Source organism: Perognathus longimembris, chromosome 6 (assembly GCF_023159225.1).
Source record: "Perognathus longimembris pacificus isolate PPM17 chromosome 6, ASM2315922v1, whole genome shotgun sequence".
Lineage (NCBI taxonomy): Eukaryota > Metazoa > Chordata > Mammalia > Rodentia > Heteromyidae > Perognathus > Perognathus longimembris.
The window spans coordinates 69,099,335-69,119,294 of NC_063166.1; the positions used below are offsets into that span (position 1 = coordinate 69,099,335).

At 55.2% G+C, this 19,960-nt stretch overlaps 2 protein-coding genes across 7 annotated transcripts in view; one reads left to right on the plus strand and one right to left on the minus strand.

Moving 5' to 3' along the window:
• Myh7b (myosin heavy chain 7B) overlaps positions 1 to 15,454 on the plus strand; it is a 43,115-nt gene extending 27,661 nt beyond the window's left edge. For 2 of the 3 annotated variants that reach the window (XM_048349058.1, XM_048349056.1), the window contains 28 exons: positions 172 to 290; positions 380 to 529; positions 669 to 839; positions 1,638 to 1,817; positions 1,902 to 2,034; positions 2,124 to 2,200; positions 2,642 to 2,729; positions 2,838 to 2,955; positions 5,929 to 6,052; positions 6,148 to 6,284; positions 7,316 to 7,571; positions 8,438 to 8,680; positions 9,229 to 9,405; positions 9,488 to 9,633; positions 9,884 to 9,974; positions 10,063 to 10,452; positions 11,182 to 11,308; positions 11,400 to 11,518; positions 11,602 to 11,798; positions 11,930 to 12,279; positions 12,668 to 12,792; positions 12,884 to 12,999; positions 13,362 to 13,758; positions 13,836 to 13,961; positions 14,076 to 14,246; positions 14,323 to 14,427; positions 14,521 to 14,616; positions 14,979 to 15,454. In XM_048349058.1, coding sequence (XP_048205015.1) covers positions 172 to 290; positions 380 to 529; positions 669 to 839; positions 1,638 to 1,817; positions 1,902 to 2,034; positions 2,124 to 2,200; positions 2,642 to 2,729; positions 2,838 to 2,955; positions 5,929 to 6,052; positions 6,148 to 6,284; positions 7,316 to 7,571; positions 8,438 to 8,680; positions 9,229 to 9,405; positions 9,488 to 9,633; positions 9,884 to 9,974; positions 10,063 to 10,452; positions 11,182 to 11,308; positions 11,400 to 11,518; positions 11,602 to 11,798; positions 11,930 to 12,279; positions 12,668 to 12,792; positions 12,884 to 12,999; positions 13,362 to 13,758; positions 13,836 to 13,961; positions 14,076 to 14,246; positions 14,323 to 14,427; positions 14,521 to 14,616; positions 14,979 to 15,209 — 4,760 coding nt within the window. In that variant the 3' untranslated portion in view covers positions 15,210 to 15,454. The remainder of the gene's footprint in view (positions 1 to 171; positions 291 to 379; positions 530 to 668; positions 840 to 1,637; positions 1,818 to 1,901; positions 2,035 to 2,123; positions 2,201 to 2,641; positions 2,730 to 2,837; positions 2,956 to 5,928; positions 6,053 to 6,147; positions 6,285 to 7,315; positions 7,572 to 8,437; positions 8,681 to 9,228; positions 9,406 to 9,487; positions 9,634 to 9,883; positions 9,975 to 10,062; positions 10,453 to 11,181; positions 11,309 to 11,399; positions 11,519 to 11,601; positions 11,799 to 11,929; positions 12,280 to 12,667; positions 12,793 to 12,883; positions 13,000 to 13,361; positions 13,759 to 13,835; positions 13,962 to 14,075; positions 14,247 to 14,322; positions 14,428 to 14,520; positions 14,617 to 14,978) is intronic. The other variant, XM_048349057.1, reaches the window with a different exon arrangement.
• The window catches only part of LOC125353404 (transient receptor potential cation channel subfamily C member 4 associated protein), a 53,113-nt gene continuing 48,582 nt past the window's right edge, over positions 15,430 to 19,960 (minus strand). For all 4 annotated transcript variants that reach the window (XM_048349062.1, XM_048349061.1, XM_048349059.1 and 1 more), the window contains exons 17-19: positions 17,599 to 17,711; positions 16,533 to 16,739; positions 15,430 to 16,338 (exon numbers count right to left, since the gene is read on the minus strand). In XM_048349062.1, the coding sequence (XP_048205019.1) occupies positions 16,201 to 16,338; positions 16,533 to 16,739; positions 17,599 to 17,711 (458 nt within the window). In that variant the 3' untranslated portion in view covers positions 15,430 to 16,200. The remainder of the gene's footprint in view (positions 16,339 to 16,532; positions 16,740 to 17,598; positions 17,712 to 19,960) is intronic.

Sequence of the window (19,960 nt, forward strand, 5' to 3'; positions counted from 1 at the left end):
TGACTACATTCCTACCTGTTCTTGACATCATCCCAAGACTGATAATGTGCAGGCCCTTAAGCTGACTCCTCCCTCCCCTCTGCCTCTCCTAACCCCAGACTGAGGCAGTAGTGCCAGCAGGGTCCCACATTGTTGCCTTCCTCCTTCCTCCTCTACCCTATGCACTGTCAGGTGCAGACAAGGCTGCCTACCTGATGGGAGTCAGCAGTGGGGAGCTTCTCAAAGGCCTTCTGCACCCCCGGGTGCGTGTGGGGAACGAGTATGTAACCAAAGGTCAGAGTGTGGAGCAGGTGAGCAATCCCCCCAAAGCCCACTTGGGGACAGCCAGGGTGGGGCTCCCTCCTTGCCAGGTTCCAGCCCAGCCTCCCTGCACCTGTAGGTGGTATTTGCAGTGGGGGCTCTGGCCAAGGCCACTTACGACCGGCTGTTCCGGTGGCTGGTGTCTCGGATCAACCAGACCCTGGACACAAAGCTACCCCGGCAGTTCTTCATTGGGGTCCTTGACATCGCTGGCTTTGAGATCTTTGAGGTGAGAATGGCCCACAATCCCCGGCAGAGGGCACCTCAGGTGGGAGGGGACAAGCTAGCTTGGGCGCCTTTGGTTCCTCTGTGGGCCTCCTGGTCCCCATCTGCTAGGAGCCTGCTGAGTGGGTGTCACCCTCTTGTAGTTTAACAGCTTCGAGCAGCTTTGCATCAATTTCACCAATGAGAAGTTACAGCAATTCTTCAACCAGCACATGTTTGTGCTGGAGCAGGAGGAGTACAAGCGTGAGGGCATCGACTGGGTCTTCATTGACTTTGGCCTTGACCTGCAGCCCTGCATCGACCTCATTGAGAAGGTAGGGCCTGGGGATAGGGCATTGTGAGGAGGACAGCATGTGTGTGTGTGCACACTCATGTGCAAGCCTGTGCCGGCATTCAAGTATATTGTTGTGCACTGAAGTCAGCGTGTGTGTGACTGTGTCCATGCACACAGGTGGGAGTGGGACTTGTGTGTATGTGGGAGAATGGGTGTGCTGGCTGGAGAGTTGGAGGGTGGGTATGAGCAATAGGAGCTTGAGGTATACATGGGAGTACTGAAGTCAGCTCATGGTTCTGTGTGGTCACCAGGATGATGGCAGCCAGGTTCCCTGGGTCCTCAGACAGGGTCTGCCATGTTATCTGATTGTGAACCATGACACATACCTCCCCATGGTACAGAGGATGGAAGGAGAAAATTGGCAAAATTGGAAAAGAACGTTTTCTCCAATCCTATACTACAGCCTGTGCCCTGGTCCTTGAGTTGATTTCTTTTCAATGCTTTGCCCTGGGCAAATGTGTTCTCTCCATGAGCACAGTCTCAGTTGGCATCCCACGTCTCCACTTTGCAAGCCTTTGTGTGTGAGCCATGGATGTTGGTAACAGATGCCACTTTGCATTTGTATATATCATATAAGCAAGAGAAAAATTTAGGGGTATGAACTGCACAGAAAGAAGAAGGAAGTCAGGCCACAAAATCTTTCCTAGAAAGTGGGACTCCTTGGAGTAAGTTTGGTCCCTGACCCCTTTGGTGAAATGGCCAGAGTTAGGGATCGGGGGGGGGGGTGGTCCAGCACCGCCAGGATGGGCTGGCCCTTCAAGATGTTCCCTGTCCCCAGCCACTGGGCATCCTGTCCATCCTGGAGGAGGAGTGTATGTTTCCTAAAGCCTCAGATGCCAGCTTCCGGGCCAAGCTCTATGACAACCACTCAGGGAAGTCGCCCAATTTCCAGCAGCCTCGGCCTGACAAGAAGCGCAAGTACCAGGCCCACTTTGAGGTGGTCCACTATGCAGGCGTGGTAGGTCTGTTGGAACCCCAACCTTGACCACTCTCCTCTTGGGGTCCCCACCCTAGCTGATTACACATCTCACTTCTTCTGTAGGTGCCTTACAGCATTGTTGGCTGGCTGGAGAAAAACAAGGATCCTTTGAACGAAACAGTGGTCCCCATCTTCCAAAAGTCCCAAAACAGACTCTTGGCCACTCTCTATGAGAACTACGCAGGCTCCTGTTCCTGTGAGTAGCTGGGGAGACGCTCGCCATTTCCACAAGGGCTCACAGGGTGGCCTTCCCTGGATTGAGGGGGCGTTCCATGTCTCCACTAGCTGAGCCCCCCAAATCTGGGGTGAAAGAGAAGCGTAAGAAGGCAGCATCATTCCAGACAGTGTCCCAGCTCCACAAGGTGAGGCCCAGGCTGGGCCCCCACCCCACCCTGGGGAAAGGCCTTCACCCTCCAGCCTCCTCCCCCTCCACTTCCGGCCATCCTGCACCCTGGGCGGGAGGCGGTTAAGACTTGCAGTGATGTTTAACTGCTCTCCACGTGACGTGAACATCACAGCAAGTCTGTGCTGCCTCCTGTCCCCACACTGCCAAGGCAGGGCTGGGGGGGCTGGTGGACAGGGAGCCATGGGGCCTCTGAGGGATGGGATCTGGTGGGGGGAGTGGAAACTTCGGTGAGGGTGATGGGAGAGGGCCGAGTGTTACCAGGGGCAAGAGTGTAAGAACTGGGGTGCCGGGCATACTTAGCCCCCTGTACCCAGTTCTCATTGGCTGGATCTCCTGCAGCATCCAATTCTGGTTCTCTGCCCCTTCTGTGCCTTTTCCCTGCTCTCCCTACTTCCAGGAGAACCTCAACAAGCTGATGACCAACCTGCGGGCCACACAGCCCCACTTTGTCCGTTGTATTGTCCCCAATGAGAACAAGACCCCAGGTAATGTCCCCAGGGCTGGCTGGGGTGGAGAGTGAGTAATGGGGTAGAGACCAGGAAGTGAGTGTTGTTAGACCTCTAACCTTGTCTTCTAACCCCCACTATGCCTAGGGGTCATGGACGCCTTCTTGGTGCTACACCAGCTACGCTGCAATGGGGTCCTGGAAGGAATCCGGATCTGCCGCCAAGGGTTCCCCAACAGGCTGCTCTATGCTGACTTCAGGCAGCGGTGGGTAGCTAGCTTCGACCCTGCCTGGCTCCTCCAGCCTTGCCTTCAGCCACCCTCCCTGCCCTCAGCCCACAGTGGAGGCCGGGGTGGGGTGGGGGGGGAGGGACATGTTCAAGTGGAGGAACAGAGGGAGGTTCTAGTCGCTGAGCAGGGAGCAGGGGACCATGAGGGCCCGGAAGGCATGCCACGAGAGAGGGAAGGTATGCCCACAAGTGATGTGGAAACTCCGACCTGGGAGAGAAGCCAGTGAATATGGGAGATGGCATCTCTCGTGTCTGTATTCTGGATACAGAATAAGAAAGAACCAGGTATGGATGGCTCATGCCTATAATCCTCGTTATGCAGGAGGCTGAGATCTGAGGAGAGTGGTTTGATGCAGTAAAGTCCACGAGGCTCTTATCTCTAATAAACTTCCTCCCCCCAAAAAGACAGAAGTGAAAGTGGACATGTGGCTCAAGTGGCAGAGCATTCACTAGCTTTGAGCAGAAAAGCTTAGGGACAGCACTCAGGCCCTGATTTTAAGCCCCATGACCGGCACAAGGAAGGACGGGAGGGAGGGAGGGAGGCAAAGTCTTGGTTAATTCCCAGGTTATGGCCTGAGCAAATGGGGAGTTAGGAATAGATTTACTGCACTATAAGGCAGAGTGGTAGGATTTGGGCAGACCAAGCAGTGATTGGTATTCTGCTTTGAGTATGTCACGGTGGAAGTGACTCCAGCTGACATTCTAGAAGAGAGAGTTGGACTTATTATTCTGGAGTTCAGGTGGAAAGGGCATATAGGATTGAAAATCGAGTGGAAATCACATGACTGGACTTCACATAGTAGCCTGTGTGTCATGAGTGCTGTCAATGCCATCAGCTCCCTTCCCCTTTCCCTTGATAGACTTGCTTTTCTTTTGTCAGATTTTAAGTGTCTGTGATTTTATCCCCCTCAAGAATTAACTGTGGCCCACATTGGATTTCTATACAAATACTGGCTCTATGGCCATGTGCATACACAGGTCTTTTTTTGGCCAGTCCTGGACCTTGGACTCAGGGCCTGAGCCCTGTCCCTGGCTTCTTCCTGCTCAAGGCTAGCACTCTGCCACCTGAGCCACAGCGCCCCTTCTGGCCGTTTTCCATATATGTGGTGCTGGGGAATTGAACCAAGAGCTTCATGTGTAGAAGGCAAGCACTCTTGCCACTAGGCCATATTCCCAGCCCCACACACAGGTCTTTTTGGTTTTTTGGTCGATTGTGGGGCTTGCACTCTGTGCCTGGGCACATGTCGCTGAGCTCTTCAGCTCAAAGCTAGTGCTCTACCACTTTGAGCCACAGTGCCACTTCCAGTTTTTCTGATGGTTAATTGAATATAAGAATCTCACAGACTTTCCTGCCGGGGCTGGCTTTGAACCACAGTCCTCAAATCTCAGCCTCCTGAGTAGCTAGGATTACAGGTGTGAGCCACTGGTGCCTGGCTCACACATACCTTTTGATATTCATTTTCAGTCTTATGACTGTTCCTTACCCACAGGCAAAAGTCTGTATTATCATTCATTTGTTTGGCTGTTAAACACCCTGTCGTTCACTGACCCATGGCCTTGTTTAATGGAGCTCCTCTAGAACACCTAGAAACCCCAAATTGAGGAATACAGGGATGAGAATGCCCCTGTGGAACCTGTGACAGCCCAGGAATAAGCCCAGGTGCAACCAAGTGGGACTTTGTTCTGGAGGGCCATCACCCCGGGGCAGCCCTGTCCACAGAGACCAGGAGCTTCCTGGACAGGTCCCCAGTGAATGGCCTGTCCTAGTTCTGGGCTATCCCTTCAGGGTGAGCCCACCTCCTCCCCATACCCCTTCTCCCATCCCCTATGCATACATGTCTACTTAGGTGCATGCACTAGAAATTCTTGCTTTTATTTATTTATTTATTTATTTTGGCAAGTCCTGGGGCTTGGACTCAGGTCCTGAGCACTGTCCCTGGCTTCTTTTGCTCAAGGCTAGCACTCTGCCACTTGAGCCACAGCGCCCCTTCTGGCCGTTTTCTGTATATGTGGTGCTGGGGAATTGAACCCAGGGCCTCATGTATACGAGGCAAGCTCTCTTGCCACTAGGCCATATTCCCAGCTCGCTTTTTTTTTTAAAGTAGAATTTTCTCCTAAATGTTTCTTCAATTTGTGGTATAGTATAGCAAGTTACTTTATATGTTTTGTCTTTTACAATATAGGGCAAGGCACAGTGGCTCATGCCTTTATTCCCAACCGCCTGGGAGGTAGAGATTGGGAGGCTTACAGTTTGAGGTTAGGCCAGGGAAAAACGTAGCGATACTCCAATCTCAACCAATTAGCTGGACATGGTGACACTTGCCTGTGATTACAGCAAAATGGAAGGCCTGTATATTAAGGGACTGTGGCTTGAAGCTAGCCCCAGGCAAAAACACAAAGACCTTACCTGAAAAATGACTTAAAGACTGTGGGCATCGCTTGGGTAGTAGAACAGCTATCTAGCAAGTACAAGGCCATGAATTCAAATTGCAGTATAACCCCCACCCCCACAGAGAAAAAGAATTATAGAACTAGCACATGCTTTTTGTAAAACTACATCCTCCTTAAAAACTTACTGGATACATGTAAACGTACTGTTTCCTCTCTCTCATTTTTCTTTTTAGGGGCATAACTGGGTTTTTGAACTCCAGCCTCAAGCTTGCTTTGTAGGTGCTCTACCACTTAATCCATGTCCCCAGCTCCTTTTTGCTTTATTTGGTATCTCCCCCACATCCCCCTGCCCCAGGGCTGGCCTCAGATTACCATCTTCCTACTGATACCTTTCATGTAGCTGGGATCATAGGTGAACACCACCACACCTAGCATAGTGGTTGAGTTGAGGTCTTGCTAACTTCGAGCCTCTGTTTCCCCACCAGCCTCTTCTGTTCTTGGCATTCCATCCTCAGAGGCGTGTGTCTATCTCCTCACCATCTGTTCCCGGTCCCCCTAGGTACCGCATCCTCAACCCCAGTGCCATCCCGGACGATACCTTCATGGACAGCAGGAAGGCCACCGAGAAGCTCCTGGGCTCCCTGGACATTGACCATACCCAGTATCAGTTTGGCCACACCAAGGTTGGGGCACGCTAGAGTTATGGCTGACCCTGGGCATGGGTGTCACCCTGGGCAGGAGTCACAGCTGGCGCTACCCTCCTCCATTGGCCCCACAGGTGTTCTTCAAGGCTGGGCTTCTTGGAGTCCTGGAGGAACTCCGGGATCAGCGTCTGGCCAAGGTGTTGACGCTGCTGCAGGCACGGAGCCGGGGCCATCTCATGCGCCTTGAGTACCAGCGCATGCTGGGAGGCAGGTGGGTGTGGGGTAAGGGCAGCCTTGTGGCTACTGTGCCTTGGCCCACAGAGTCACCCAGGCTTTCCAAGCCCTGTCAGGCTGCCCTTGGGTCAGCTCATCCCTCGTGGCTGGTTGGGGTGAGGTTCTGTGTGTGCTCCTAACCCTCTAACCTCTAACTGTGTAAGTGCACCCATCATGGAGCTTCAGGTCATGGTAGAATTGTGGCCAGGGGAGGTAACAATGGCGGTCCAGGGTTTTCCAGCCCCTGGGCCACATGCTTGACTTGTATTTTCTTTTTTTTTTTTTTGGCCAGTCCTGGGCCTTGGACTCAGGGCCTGAGCACTGTCCCTGGCTTCTTCCCGCTCAAGGCTAGCACTCCGCCACTTGAGCCACGGCGCCGCTTCTGGCCGTTTTCTGTATATGTGGTGCTGGGGAATCGAACCTAGGGCCTCGTGTATCCGAGGCAGGCACTCTTGCCACTAGGCTATATCCCCAGCCCGACTTGTATTTATTTATTTATTTATTTATTTATTTGGCCAGTCCTGGGCCTTGGACTCAGGGCCTGAGCACTGTCCCTGGCTTCTTCACGCTCAAGGCTAGCACTCTGCCACTTGAGCCACAGCGCCACTTCTGGCCGTTTTCTGTATATGTGGTGCTGGGGAATCGAACCTAGGGCCTCGTGTATCCGAGGCAGGCACTTTTTGCCACTAGGCTATATCCCCAGCCCCCGACTTGTATTTTCTTGATCATCAAGAGAGGCAGTCCTCAGCGGAGCAAGGCCTGAGTCAGAGATCTAGGAACAGCCTTGGGCACTGGCATGTGAACCTTGACATGAACATGAACTCTGACCCGAGGGCCTAGTGGCTTAACCATTGGGTCTTTATACTTGGGGTTCATGAGCCATGCCTTGGAGGTGGGACCCCTTAGTCTCCCCTCTTCGAAGTATTGGCACATGCTTAGTGGGGTGCCAAATGTCAGTGCTAGGGGCAGCTCTGCCCTCACCTCCAGGGGGTCAGTACTAGGCTGGTCACAGCAACTGCCCCTCCCCAGGGACGCCCTGTACACCATCCAGTGGAACATCCGGGCCTTCAATGCCGTCAAGAATTGGTCATGGATGAAGCTTTTCTTCAAGATGAAGCCCCTGCTGCGCTCCGCTCAGGCGGAGGAGGAGCTGGCGGCCCTGCGGGCAGAGCTGCGGGGGCTGCGGGGGGCGCTGGCTGCGGCCGAGGCCAAGCGCCAGGAGCTGGAGGAGACGCACGTCAGCGTCACCCAGGAGAAGAACGACCTGGCCCTGCAGCTGCAGGCCGTGAGTAGGATGAGGGTGAGGGCTTCCCCTTGGTGACTTGGTGTTACCTTGCTGCTCCGAGAAAATGGCACAACAAGACCTGCCACCGGGGAGGCCCTGGGCTTTACCCGAGTCTATCTTCCTGCTCTGAGATACCCCAAGATAGCTTTGCAGGCTCTTGTCGACACCCTGCCTTCCTGGATGGACTAAAGTCCTCACGCCCCTTGTTGTCCCCGAGGCAGACCCTTGCTCCCTTCCCTGGTGAGGGGGCCACAGGAACAAAGTAATAACCAGAGGACAGTGGCCAAAGGTTCAGAAACTCCCCAACCCCACAGAGCAACTTGTTGCTCCTTCAGCACAGATTTTGAGTATCTCCTGTGTGCTGGCCTCAGGCTCATGCTAACACCCTGGTGGGTCAACACAAACGGCCCTGAGGTCCTAAGGCTCATCCACTAGTACAGGAGTATTATGCAGCCGGGTTGTGACAAACACAGGGAAAAGAATACCCCGCCCCTCTCAAGATGGCATCTGGGAGCTGCTTTGTGGTCTGAGTTTCTGCCTGGCAGCGCCTGGCAGCAGCCCTTGAAAGCCAAACCCAGTGCACGGGACTGGGCAACGCGCTTCTCTCCTAGAGCTGTTCTCGTGGCCTCTCTCTGGGTTGTCCTTGGCCTGTTGGAAGGTGGCCCTCTGGGTGGCAGCAGTTCTGTGCCTGTGCTTCCCTCCCCAAGAGCCCTCCAGGGCCAAGAGCAGGCCAAGGCATTGGTCCCTAGTGTCCAGACAAGTGTGGCCATCAAACCATTGCAGACAAGCAGTTCCTTCTCCAGGGAGGCACCTGCTGTCCCTCAGTTGGATCTTCTTTGATTGGCTTCACCCCGTTTCCCCTCCAGGAACAGGACAACTTGGCAGATGCTGAGGAACGCTGTCACTTGCTGATCAAGTCCAAGGTGCAGCTCGAAGCCAAGGTGAAAGAGCTGAACGAGCGGCTGGAGGACGAGGAGGAGGTAAATGCAGACCTGGCTGCCCGCCGGCGCAAGTTGGAAGATGAATGCACAGAGCTCAAGAAGGACATAGATGACCTGGAGCTGACGCTGGCCAAGGCTGAGAAGGAGAAGCAAGCCACAGAGAACAAGGTATGGGTGCAGTTTCAGAGGGGAATGGCTCATTGAGATCTGACAGCTGGAGGTTCCCTTCTGGCCTCTGCCAGGCCTCTTTGGTGTAGCCTGGGATGTGTCCCTGTCTCTCATGGGACTCCGTGTCCTCAGCCTTCAAATGAGGCTAGCAGCACATACCACATTCGGGTGGCTGAGGAGTGATGCACAGAGGGGCTTTGCACACAGAAGGTGCTCATCGAATGCTCTGTCCTGACTTGCAGGCCAGTGTAGTGCTTCATCCTCCACATGGCTTGTCAGTGGGTCCTTGTGATGTGCTCAGAGTACTGGGAGGGGAAAGTGAGGCTGGGGATACTAAGCTACTTACTCAGGTTCTCACAGGGGCATGGACTAGGCCGGGACTCGACAACAGTGGCTGACATCCACTGGCCTCTGACTGTGGTCCAGGCACTGGGTTCGTCCGTGAAGGGGAAGCAGTGGGGGCTCACAGTGTCCAATAGTTTGGAAGGGGTGGTGGTTGCTCAGACCAGAGTGTGATGGCGGGATGTGCTCTGCTAACCCTGGCCCAGGTCAAGAACTTGACTGAGGAGATGGCCACACTGGATGAGTCGGTGGCCCGGCTGGCCAAGGAGAAGAAGGTGTTACAGGAGGCCCACCAACAGGTGCTGGGCGACCTGCAGGCAGAGGAAGACCGAGTGGGTGCTCTGGCCAAGGCCAAGCTTCGGCTGGAGCAGCAGGTGGAGGACGTAAGTTGAGGCCCCGAGGGGGCTGTGGAAGTGGTAGACCTGAGAGGGCCGGTGTGAGGCTGAGGCCTGCTCTGCTCCCCAGCTGGAGTGCTCCCTGGAGCAGGAGAAGAAGCTGCGCATGGACACAGAGCGCGCCAAGCGCAAGCTCGAGGGGGACCTGAAGCTGACCCAGGAGACAGTGACAGACACCACCCAGGATAAGCAGCAGCTTGAGGAGAAGCTCAAGAAGTAGGTGTGGGGTGTGGAGTATGAGGACCTCTGGAGATTCACTGGGCCCTCCTTCCCTGCTGGCTTCAGTGGTGGGCCACCCTGGGAGGTGAGGGTCGCTAGGGCGAGAGTAGCGTCCTGCTGTGCCTGGGCTTAGGCTGAAGGCAACAATCCCAGAGCAGCATGTGCAGAGGGGTGAGGTGACTTTGGGGGGCCCTGAGCAGGTAGATGGCAGAGATGAGTTAGAGCTCATCCCACCCTGTGCTTCCAGAAAGGACTCAGAGCTGAGTCAGCTGAACCTGCGAATTGAAGACGAGCAGCTCCTGGGCACCCAGCTGCAGAAGAAGATCAAGGAACTGCAGGTCTGTGGGGGTCTGGGTGGGTCAGGCCCAGGTCAGAGGCCTGATGCCCAAAGCTGATGTACCATCCTCCCCTGCCACCCCCACTTAGGCTCGGGCGGAGGAGCTGGAGGAGGAGCTGGAGGCTGAGCGGGCGGCCCGGGCCCGGGTGGAAAAGCAGCGGGCAGAGGCAGCGCGGGAGCTGGAGGAGCTGAGCGAGCGGCTGGAGGAGGCGGGCGGCGCGTCGGCCGGGCAGCGCGAGGGCTGCCGCAAGCGTGAGGCTGAGCTGGGCCGCTTGCGCCGGGAGCTGGAGGAGGCAGCTCTGCGGCACGAGGCCACCGTGGCTGCTCTGCGGCGCAAGCAGGCCGATGGGGCGGCAGAGCTGGGGGAGCAGGTAGACAGCCTGCAGCGGATACGGCAGAAGCTGGAAAAGGAAAAGAGTGAGCTGCGCATGGAGGTGGATGATCTGGGCGCCAGTGTGGAGAATCTGGCCCGAGGGAAGGTATCTGACGCCATGCCAACCCTGAATTCAATAGCTGAGCCCCTGCCCTCTGACCTCTGGCTACCTCATGCTAGTACTGACCCCACAGTAGCATCTTTCCTGTGCCTGATCCTGACTTGTGGGGCATTAGCCTGGCATCTAACCTTCAGCCTGGACTCCTAATCAGATTCCCTGAGTCATACTGACTCAATACTCTTTCTAACCTTAGTCCTGGTGCCTCGTCCTGATCCCATCGCCAGCTTCAACTCTGACCCCTGACTCCTGACTCCTGTCTCAGATGATCCCAGCTCTAGTATCCTAACCCTCACCTGAGTTGGCCCGGAGGCTGGCCCAGCCCTGTCACTTCTGATGCAATCCCGTTGAACTTAGCCCAGCAGTAGAATCCCTGACCCTGAATTTGAAGCTCTGATTTCTCAATCCTGGGCCCTGTTTAGCTCTCTAGTTCCGAATCCCAGGTTCTTGTTTTGTTTTTGGTTTTGCCAGTCCTGGGGCTTGAACTCAGGGCCTGAGCACTGTCCTTGGCTTCTTTTGCTCAAGGCTAGCACTCTACCACTTGAGCCACAGCGCCACTTCTGGCTATTTTTAAGTGGTGCTGGGGAATAGAACCCAGTGCTTCATGTATGCTAGGCAAGCACTCTACCACTAAGCCACATTCCCAGGCCCCCCCCCCCCCCAAAAAAAAAAACCCAGGTTCTAGTCTCTGTCTTAGCCCCTGACTCTGGACTCCAGGCCAGTGCAGAGAAGCTGTGCCGGGCCTACGAGGATCAGCTAAGCGAGGCCAAGATCAAGGTGGAGGAGCTGCAGCGGCAGTTGGCAGATGCAAGCACCCAGCGGGGACGGCTGCAGACAGAGAACGGTGAAGCCAGGGCTCAGCTGGGCCACACCTGGTAGGGCCACAGTGTTGTCCCTCACCAACCTGACCCGCCTGCTGGCCCCTTCATCTGCAGGGGAGCTGGGCCGGCTGCTAGAGGAGAAGGAGTCTCTGATCAGCCAGCTGGGCCGTGGGAAGGCCTCGGCTGCCCAGAGCCTAGAGGAACTGCGAAGGCAGTTAGAGGAGGAGAACAAGGTGGGTGAGCAGTGGCGACTGTGGGTAGGTGGACACTGCAGCCATTGGTTTGGGCTGATGCTGAGTCCCTGATGTCCCCACAGGCCAAGAGTGCATTGGCGCACGCTGTGCAGGCTTTGCGGCACGACTGTGACCTCTTGCGGGAACAGCACGAGGAGGAGGCTGAGGCCCAGGCTGAGCTTCAGCGATTGCTCTCCAAGGCCAATGCTGAAGTGGCCCAATGGAGGACCAAGTATGAAGCAGATGCCATCCAGAGGACTGAGGAGCTGGAGGAGGCCAAGTGAGTGGCTGCTACCCAGGCCATCGCCATGACAGGTTTATGCCTGTGTCTGGCGGGGAGGTAAAGGTCGAGGCTGGCATCCTTCTGCTGGCCCTGCTGCCTACACAGTCCCCACTCTGTCCATGGCTCAGGAAGAAGCTGGCCCTGCGGCTGCAAGAGGCAGAGGAAGGTGTAGAGGCCGCGAATGCCAAGTGCTCCTCACTAGAGAAGGCCAAGCTTCGGCTGCAGACCGAGTCTGAGGACGTGACCCTGGAGCTGGAGCGGGCAACCTCCGCAGCTGCTGCCCTGGACAAGAAGCAGCGACACTTGGAGCGGGCCCTGGAGGAGCGACGGCGCCAGGAGGAGGAGATGCAGCGCGAGCTAGAGGCAGCCCAGAGGGAGGCCCGCGGCCTGGGCACGGAGCTCTTCCGCCTGCGGCACAGCCATGAGGAGGCGCTGGAGGCCCTGGAGACACTCAAGCGGGAGAACAAGAACCTGCAGGGTAGGACCGGGGGTCCGGAGCACCTTGGAGTCACACTTACCTTAGGAGAAAAGCCAAGGGGTGACACTGCCCATAAAAAGAACTGTACTCATGACTTGACTTACAAAGTGGTAACCCCACTGTACATCATCATCATAATAACAATAAAATTAGTCGGGTGTCAGCGGCTCGTACCTGTAACCCTAGCTACTCAGGAGGCTGAGATCTGAGGATCACGGTTCAAAGCCAGCCTGGAACGTCTGTTGAGACTCTTTTTTCCAATAAATTACTCATTAAGGGCCAGAAGTGGTGCTGTGGAATGAACACACACACTGAAAAAAAAAAAAAGTGACGTGGGTCAGGGCACAAGCTGTGAGGGTGATTCCTGACCACCCTGTCCACTCCACAGAGGAGATCAGTGACCTCACGGACCAGGTCAGCCTCAGTGGGAAGAGCATCCAAGAACTGGAGAAGGCCAAGAAGGCCCTGGAAGGGGAGAAGAGTGAGCTGCAGGCGGCACTGGAGGAGGCTGAGGTCAGGGCTGGCTGCAGGGGTAGGCGGGCACTAACTCAAGGTTCCCCGATAACCTGGCCTCCACTCTATATTGCCTGCTCTATGTCCTCAGGGAGCCCTGGAGCTAGAGGAGACAAAGACTCTGCGGATTCAGCTTGAGTTGTCCCAGGTCAAGGCGGAAGTGGACCGGAAGCTGGCGGAGAAGGATGAGGAGTGCACTAACCTGAGGTCTGCAGAAGACAGCATTGCTAGGCTTATGGTGGCATGAGTAGTTTGCCCCTGCCACATGGCTTTCTCAGGTGGATGTCACCATTCCAGAGGAAAATTTCCACAAGGGAGGCTAAAGGATGCCCCAAATCCCACAGTGGGATAGAGTGAGCATTCAAGCCATCTCTATCTCGGGACCTCCCTCTTCGTGGTGAACTTGCTCAGAAAAGCAACAGGTAGCTCCAGGTGCTTTAGAATGGGGAAGGGCGACTCGGTTGTTGCCCCAGCAGGCTCCTGTCTCTAGTAGGCATTTGGAAGCACATTGGTGGTGCCCATGCCACTCCTCTCTCACAGGCTGAGCCCTTCATTCTGCCTTCTCCTAGGCGCAACCACCAGCGGGCAGTGGAGTCCCTGCAGGCGTCTCTGGATGCGGAGACGCGGGCCCGCAATGAGGCACTGCGGCTCAAGAAGAAGATGGAGGGCGACCTCAATGACCTGGAGCTGCAGCTGGGCCACGCCACCCGCCAGGCCATGGAGGCCCAGGCAGCCACAAGGTTGTTGCAGGCCCAACTCAAGGAGGAGCAGGCAGGGCGCGATGAAGAGCAGCGGCTGGCGGCTGAGCTCCGTGAGCAGGCGCAGGCCCTGGAGCGCAGGGCCGCACTGCTGGCTTCGGAGCTGGAAGAGCTTCGTGCTGCCTTGGAACAGGGCGAGCGCAGCCGGCGGCTGGCAGAGCAGGAGCTGTTGGAGGCCACAGAGCGCCTCAACCTCCTGCATTCACAGGTGGGACGCAGCTGGGGTGTCCAGGAGGCCAATGGGGGCAGAGGCCTGATGCCAACTAAGCCTCTGCTCCCCTGCAGAACACAGGCCTCTTGAACCAGAAAAAGAAGCTGGAGGCGGACTTGGCCCAACTGAGTGGTGAGGTGGAAGAAGCTGCTCAGGAGAGACGGGAGGCCGAGGAGAAGGCCAAAAAGGCGATCACTGATGTGAGGCGCGTGCGTGCGTGCGTGCGTGCGTGCGTGTGTGTGTGTGTGTGTGTGTGTGTCCCTGGGGACAGCCTGCTCTTGACCATGCTACTCCCTCCCCTCCCCCCACTCCAGGCAGCCATGATGGCAGAGGAGCTGAAGAAGGAGCAGGACACAAGCGCACACCTGGAACGGATGAAGAAGACTCTGGAACAGACAGCGCGGGAGCTGCAGGCACGCCTTGAGGAGGCAGAACAGGCTGCCGTTCGGGGTGGAAAGAAGCAGGTGCAGAAGCTGGAGGCCAAGGTGTGTGTGAGCCTGCAGCCTTTCCCCAGCAGGGTGGCAGGCTTGGGCAGCAGGCTTACCCCCTGGCCGTCCCCAGGTTCGGGAGCTGGAGGCTGAGCTTGATGCGGAGCAGAAGAAGCACGCGGAGGCCCTCAAGGGTGTGCGCAAACATGAACGCCACGTCAAGGAGCTTGCGTACCAGGTGGGTAATGAGCCCCCCATGTTGCGGGAGGTGGGAAGGAGTGGTTCCGGAGCGGGCCCAGGCCAGGCCATGTGTCCCCCTTTGTTTGACCAGGCCGAGGAGGACAGGAAGAACCTGGCTCGCATGCAGGACCTGGTGGACAAACTGCAGAGCAAGGTCAAGAGCTACAAACGTCAGTTTGAGGAGGCGGTGAGCACGAGTTGGGTACCTGGGACTATGCAGGCTGCTGGGGTGAAACACTTTGAACTGTGACCACAGGCCCTGTGGCCAGTTGAGGCATGAATAACAGGCTGCCTGAAAGGGTGGCAGCTACATCCTCTCAGCTCAGTGAGCTCTACCCCAGCAGGAAGAGAAATTCCCAAGGGCTTGGCAGAGCTGAGCTCTTTGTGGCCCATGGCACTTTCTGAAGGAGTTTCAGCTTGTTTCCCTGCTGTGTGGTCTAGGGAGGGGTAAGGCTTGTGGTGAGACGTGGAGGACTAGAGTGACCACTTTGGTTTCCAAAGGTACAACAAGGCCGTGTGCCTTCCCCCCTCCGTCCCTCTTCCCCCCAGGAGCAGCAAGCCAGCACCAACCTGGCCAAGTACCGCAAGGCCCAGCACGAGTTGGATGATGCAGAGGAGCGGGCAGACATGGCAGAGACTCAAGCAAATAAGCTGCGGGCACGGACCCGGGATGCCCTCGGTCCCAAGGTGAAGGGTTTGGGGAACACTGCCCCTCCAAGGTGTGTGTTGTGGGGGGCTGAGGGGCTGAGCTCTCTCGGTGACCCTTGCCTCTTAGCATAAGGAATGACAGACGGCTTGAGACCCACTGCCCTGTGCTCTGACATCCACGGAGATCCGCCACTTCTTCGTCCCTGCTGCCCCTCTGCTCTCCCCAAGCCTTGCCATACCCTGAATAAAGGTGACATCTGCAGGAACAGCTGGTGTCCCTCTTATTCCTTGGAGTTCTGGAGGGAGAGTGGAACACATAGTCCCACAGACAAAGTCAGGTCCACATCAGCCATTTAAAATAAAGTTCTTTAATAGTCTCCATTTAATTGGTTTATTTGCTGTTAATAAATTGGCAACACAGGAGGGGCCACAGGTGAGCTCCCAGCTAGGCTCCTGTGTCTAGGCTCAGGCAGGAGATGCTGCCATGCCCAGGGCAGCACGGGCACTCTGTGCCCTAAGGGATGGAGAGATAAAGCCCCCCTACTTCTGAAGGAACCTCCTGGGATGAACACAGTGGCCAGTGAGCAAACAGAACCAGAGGAGCTAAAGGAAGATGAGGCAAGGAGGGAGAAAATATGGGCAGGTCTAGGGGAAGGCAGCATTCTCCGGTACCCCAACCCTTGCCTGGGGTTTAGGAGCCTCTATGGGGGCTCAGAGGCCAAGGAAGCTGGGCTCACGGCAGGGAGGGAGGAGGTCTACATCCCTTCCCCACCTGGGATGACAACCAGGAGACAGGGCAGGAACTCAGAGCTATTTTCCTAAGTCCCCTTTCTCTGAGCAGGCCTGGGCCTCACAATTTTGAGGGGAGAGTGGGCATGGTGCCCCTGTCCTCATTATGGGAATCGTCAGGGAACTGATACTTCCCAGTGACCTGGGCCCTCAGACTCAGGGGCTGAGGGCTCCAGGATGCTCCTCCCACTAAGCCTGTCCCTGAAGACCTGGGCAGGCAGATTATCAACAGGGAGGCAGGGGAGGGATGGAAATAGGCAGGGCGTGTGGTACAGGTACCCACGCTCACCCATGCTGGCCCTGGCCCAGCAGCCTCCCGAGGCCTGGCCCAACGTCACTCCTCAGTGAAGTCTCTGTCTATGTCCATGTAGGGCTCCTCAATGTAGCTGACCAGGGCAGAGGGTGACTCGCGGTCTGGGTTCAACAGGATGGACACTGTCTCCTTCCAGTATGAGAAGCTGATACAGGAGCTCTGGGTGAAAAGAGAGGGGATGAGGTGCTGCCTGGAGGACTTGGCTGAGTCCAGCATCCCATGGAGGGGAGAAGAAAGGAGGAGCAGCCTGCCCATGGCCCAGGCAGGGTGCATGCGTCCTAGCCACTCCTCTGAAGGCCCCTGGGTCTGTGCACTATTGCCCACCCACCTCCCACATGGGGCTGGGCTCTCACGTTCTCCAGGCAGGTGCTGTCCTTGTCCTTGTGTAGGTAATGCTGTTGCCAGAAGCGCAGCAGGTTGTGGAAGTTGTTGAGCAGGAAGCCGGGATACTTCTTGCTGTGCTCCATCCGCTGCAGTAGCCGCAGGTATAAGGGCAGCCGCTCTTTCCGCCGGGCCAGCATGAGGATCACCAGGCTGGTGTTGAGGCAGCTGACATTCTCCTGCAAGGCCACAGGCAGCCGGGCTGAGAGTGCGTGTCGGCAGCCCCAGTGGCAGCTGGTGAAGCTGGGCCGACACATGGCAGGGAAGATGGTGTGCCAGGCCTGGTCCTGGCAGGGTTCCAGTACAATCTATGGGTCCAACCCCCAAGGGTGCTCCTGCCTAAGCTCCTTCCTGTTCCCTAAACATATCTCCCACTCTCCACACACTGACAGAACGTGTCATCGACTAGATCTCAGTTCAGGCATGCTTTCTTCCAGAAGCATCTATCTCCCAGCAGTGTTGTATGCATGTGCTAGGTACTGTTATAATGTTCATGTCTCACTAGACTGTGAGCAGTCTCAGTCTGCCTTGTCCATAAAGAGCACCATCTCCTGAGGGGCCTACCTTCCCAACATGTCTGTCAGACAACAGAACAAAAGACCACCTCTGAGAAATGCTTGTAGGTCCTCCATTTTAGAAAAGGGCATGAAGCTGGAAGAGGAAAGGCTGATAGTAATTCATACAAGGAGTTGGGGGCAATCTCAGGTCCGATTATACACATACCTTGGCATGGTTGCAGGGTAGCGATGTGGGACATGGGGGAAGAGTCTTGGACTGCGAGTTGGACTAAGCAAAGATGGAGTACCAATCTCAGCTGTGTTCCAACTTAGTTGGTGACCTCCAACTTGCTACTTGTCTTAGGCTCCTCTGCAAACTGGAAGCATCAGGCAGAGCCCTTGGGAGGGATGTACTGCTACAGTGTGTGTGTGTGGTGGGGCCGGGTGGGGGTTGGGGGAGACAGACACAGATGTGCTGGGCTCCAGAACTGTGATGACTTTCCAGTCTATCTTCCCCTTGACATCGGCCTGGGCTCCTCACCTGAGTCAGTGTCTGCACGTGGATAATGTTGATGAGTCGGAAGAGGAAGGACATCTGTGTGGGCACCTGGGATATGTAGGCGAGCAGGCGGCACTCAGATAGAACTTCTGCCACTATGGAGGGAGGCAAAGGCATAGCAGTTGGCTCAAGTACAGTGGCAGGGCCAGCTGTGCCTCTGAGTCTCAGATGGGGCTTCTCACCACCAAAATAGGGACAAGAGTCGCTGCTGCAGGACAGCTTCCAACCATTCTGCCACTGGGATAAGCCAAGCTTCCATCTGGTCCTTCAGAATCACTTAGGGAGCAGCCCTTCCTCCTGCAGCCCCCCCTCTCCATCCTAGAACCAGTACCCAATTCCCCTATACTTCCTTCCTTTAAGACAGACAGATCTATGATGCTCATTATGACATACAGTAAGGAGCTGGGAATCTTGCCTAGTGGCAAGAGTGCTTGCCTCATATACAGGAAAGCTTGGGTTTGATTCCTCACAGCACCACATATATAGAAAACAGCCAGAAGTGGTGCTGTGGCTCAAGTGGCAGAGTGCTAGCCTTGAGCAAAAAAAATTAGCCAGGGACAGTGCTCGGGCCCTGAGTTCAAGCCCTAGGACTGGCCAAAAAAAAAAAAAAAAAAGACATATAGTAAGCTGGGCACCAATGGCTCATGCCTATAATCCTAGCTACTCAGGAGGCTGAGATCTGAGAATGGCAGTTCAAAGCCAGCCCAGGCAGGAAAGTCCATGAGAACCTAATCTCCAATAAACTACTCAGAAAAAAACAAAAGTGATACTCAAGTGGTAAAGTGATAACTTTGAGCAAAAGAAGTTCAGGGACTAGGACCAGTTTAAAAAAAAAAAAAGGAAGACAGTGAACTCAATGTCAGTTATTTATGCCTATAATTCTAGCTACTTGGGAGGCTAGGATCAGGAGGATCATGGTTCAAGGCCGGCCTGGGTACAGAAGAGAGACTCCTCAACCAAGAGCTTGGTGCAGTGGTTCAAGCCTATAATCTTTTTTTTTTTGGCCAGTCCTGGGCCTTGGACTCAGGGCCTGAGCACTGTCCCTGGCTTCTTTTTTGCTCAAGGCTAGCACTCTGCCACTTGAGCCACAGCGCTGCTTCTGGCCGTTTTCTGTATATGTGGTGCTGGGGAATCGAACCTAGGGCCTCGTGTATCCGAGGCAGGCACTCTTGCCACTAGGCTATATCCCCAGCCCCCAAGCCTATAATCTTAACTGTGAGAAGCTGAGATTGAGAAGACTGGGGCTCCAGGGAAGCCTGGCAGAAAAATCCATGAGAATCTATCTCAGCAGAAGCTGGGTATGGTTATGTGTGCCTGTCATCTCAATTATGATGAAAAAGTATAAAACAGGCAGATTGTGGTCCAGGTACAGGGTCTAGAAAAAAAAGATCTTGGGGGCTGGGAATGTGGCTTAGTGGTAGAGTGCTTGCCCTGGTTTTGATTCCTCAAGCACCACCTAAACAGAAAAGGCCGGAAGTGGCACTGTGGCTCAAGAGGTAGAGTGCTAGCCTTGAGCAAAAAGAAGCCAGGGACAGTGCTCAAGCCCCAGGACTGGCAGAAAAAAAAAAATCTTATCTCAAAATTAACCAGTACAAGCTGGGTGTGTTGGCTCAAGCCTATAATTCTAGCTGCTTGGGAATTGGGAGATCACGAGTCATGGCTCACAAGGCCAGCCAGGACAAGTAGGTTTGTGAGACTCCACCTCAACCAATGGCTGGTTGTGGTGGTCTGCACTTGTCATCCCCAGCTATAGGAAAAACCCCAATGGCAGGGTGCAGCAGTGTGCACCTGTCTTTCCAGGGACAAAGGGAAGCACCAAGAGAAAGACTGTAGTCCAGGCCAATTAGGGCATAAAACAAAGACACAATCCTGAAAACTGACAACACAAAAGGGAGTAGTAGTGTTACAGCACTTGCCTAGCAAGCACAAGGCCCAAAGCTCTGAGTTCAAATCCCAATATTGTCAAAAAAGAAAGGAAGGAAGGAAGGGTGGGTAAAAGTTTACATTATTTCCCAGAACTTTCATATATCTGTGCCCACAGTTGGGTCACCGGGCACAACAGTAAACAGGTTCCCACATTATAGTGGGGCAACAACCAAATGTACCAAAGACCATGTAGTCAGTCCTCAGAAATAAACAGAAATGGTATGCTTCTTGCTACCAATGACAATGACTGAGATAGGGACAATAGTCTTTTTGGAGGGACTCACCAACTTGTGAGAATCTACTGGATTCCACAGCCTCTTATGGGGGAAAAAAAAACCCCACACATACAAGCCTACATAGAAGAGTACATGCAATTCTACACGGCAGGCACTCCACCCAGCCACGCTGTCCACGGCAG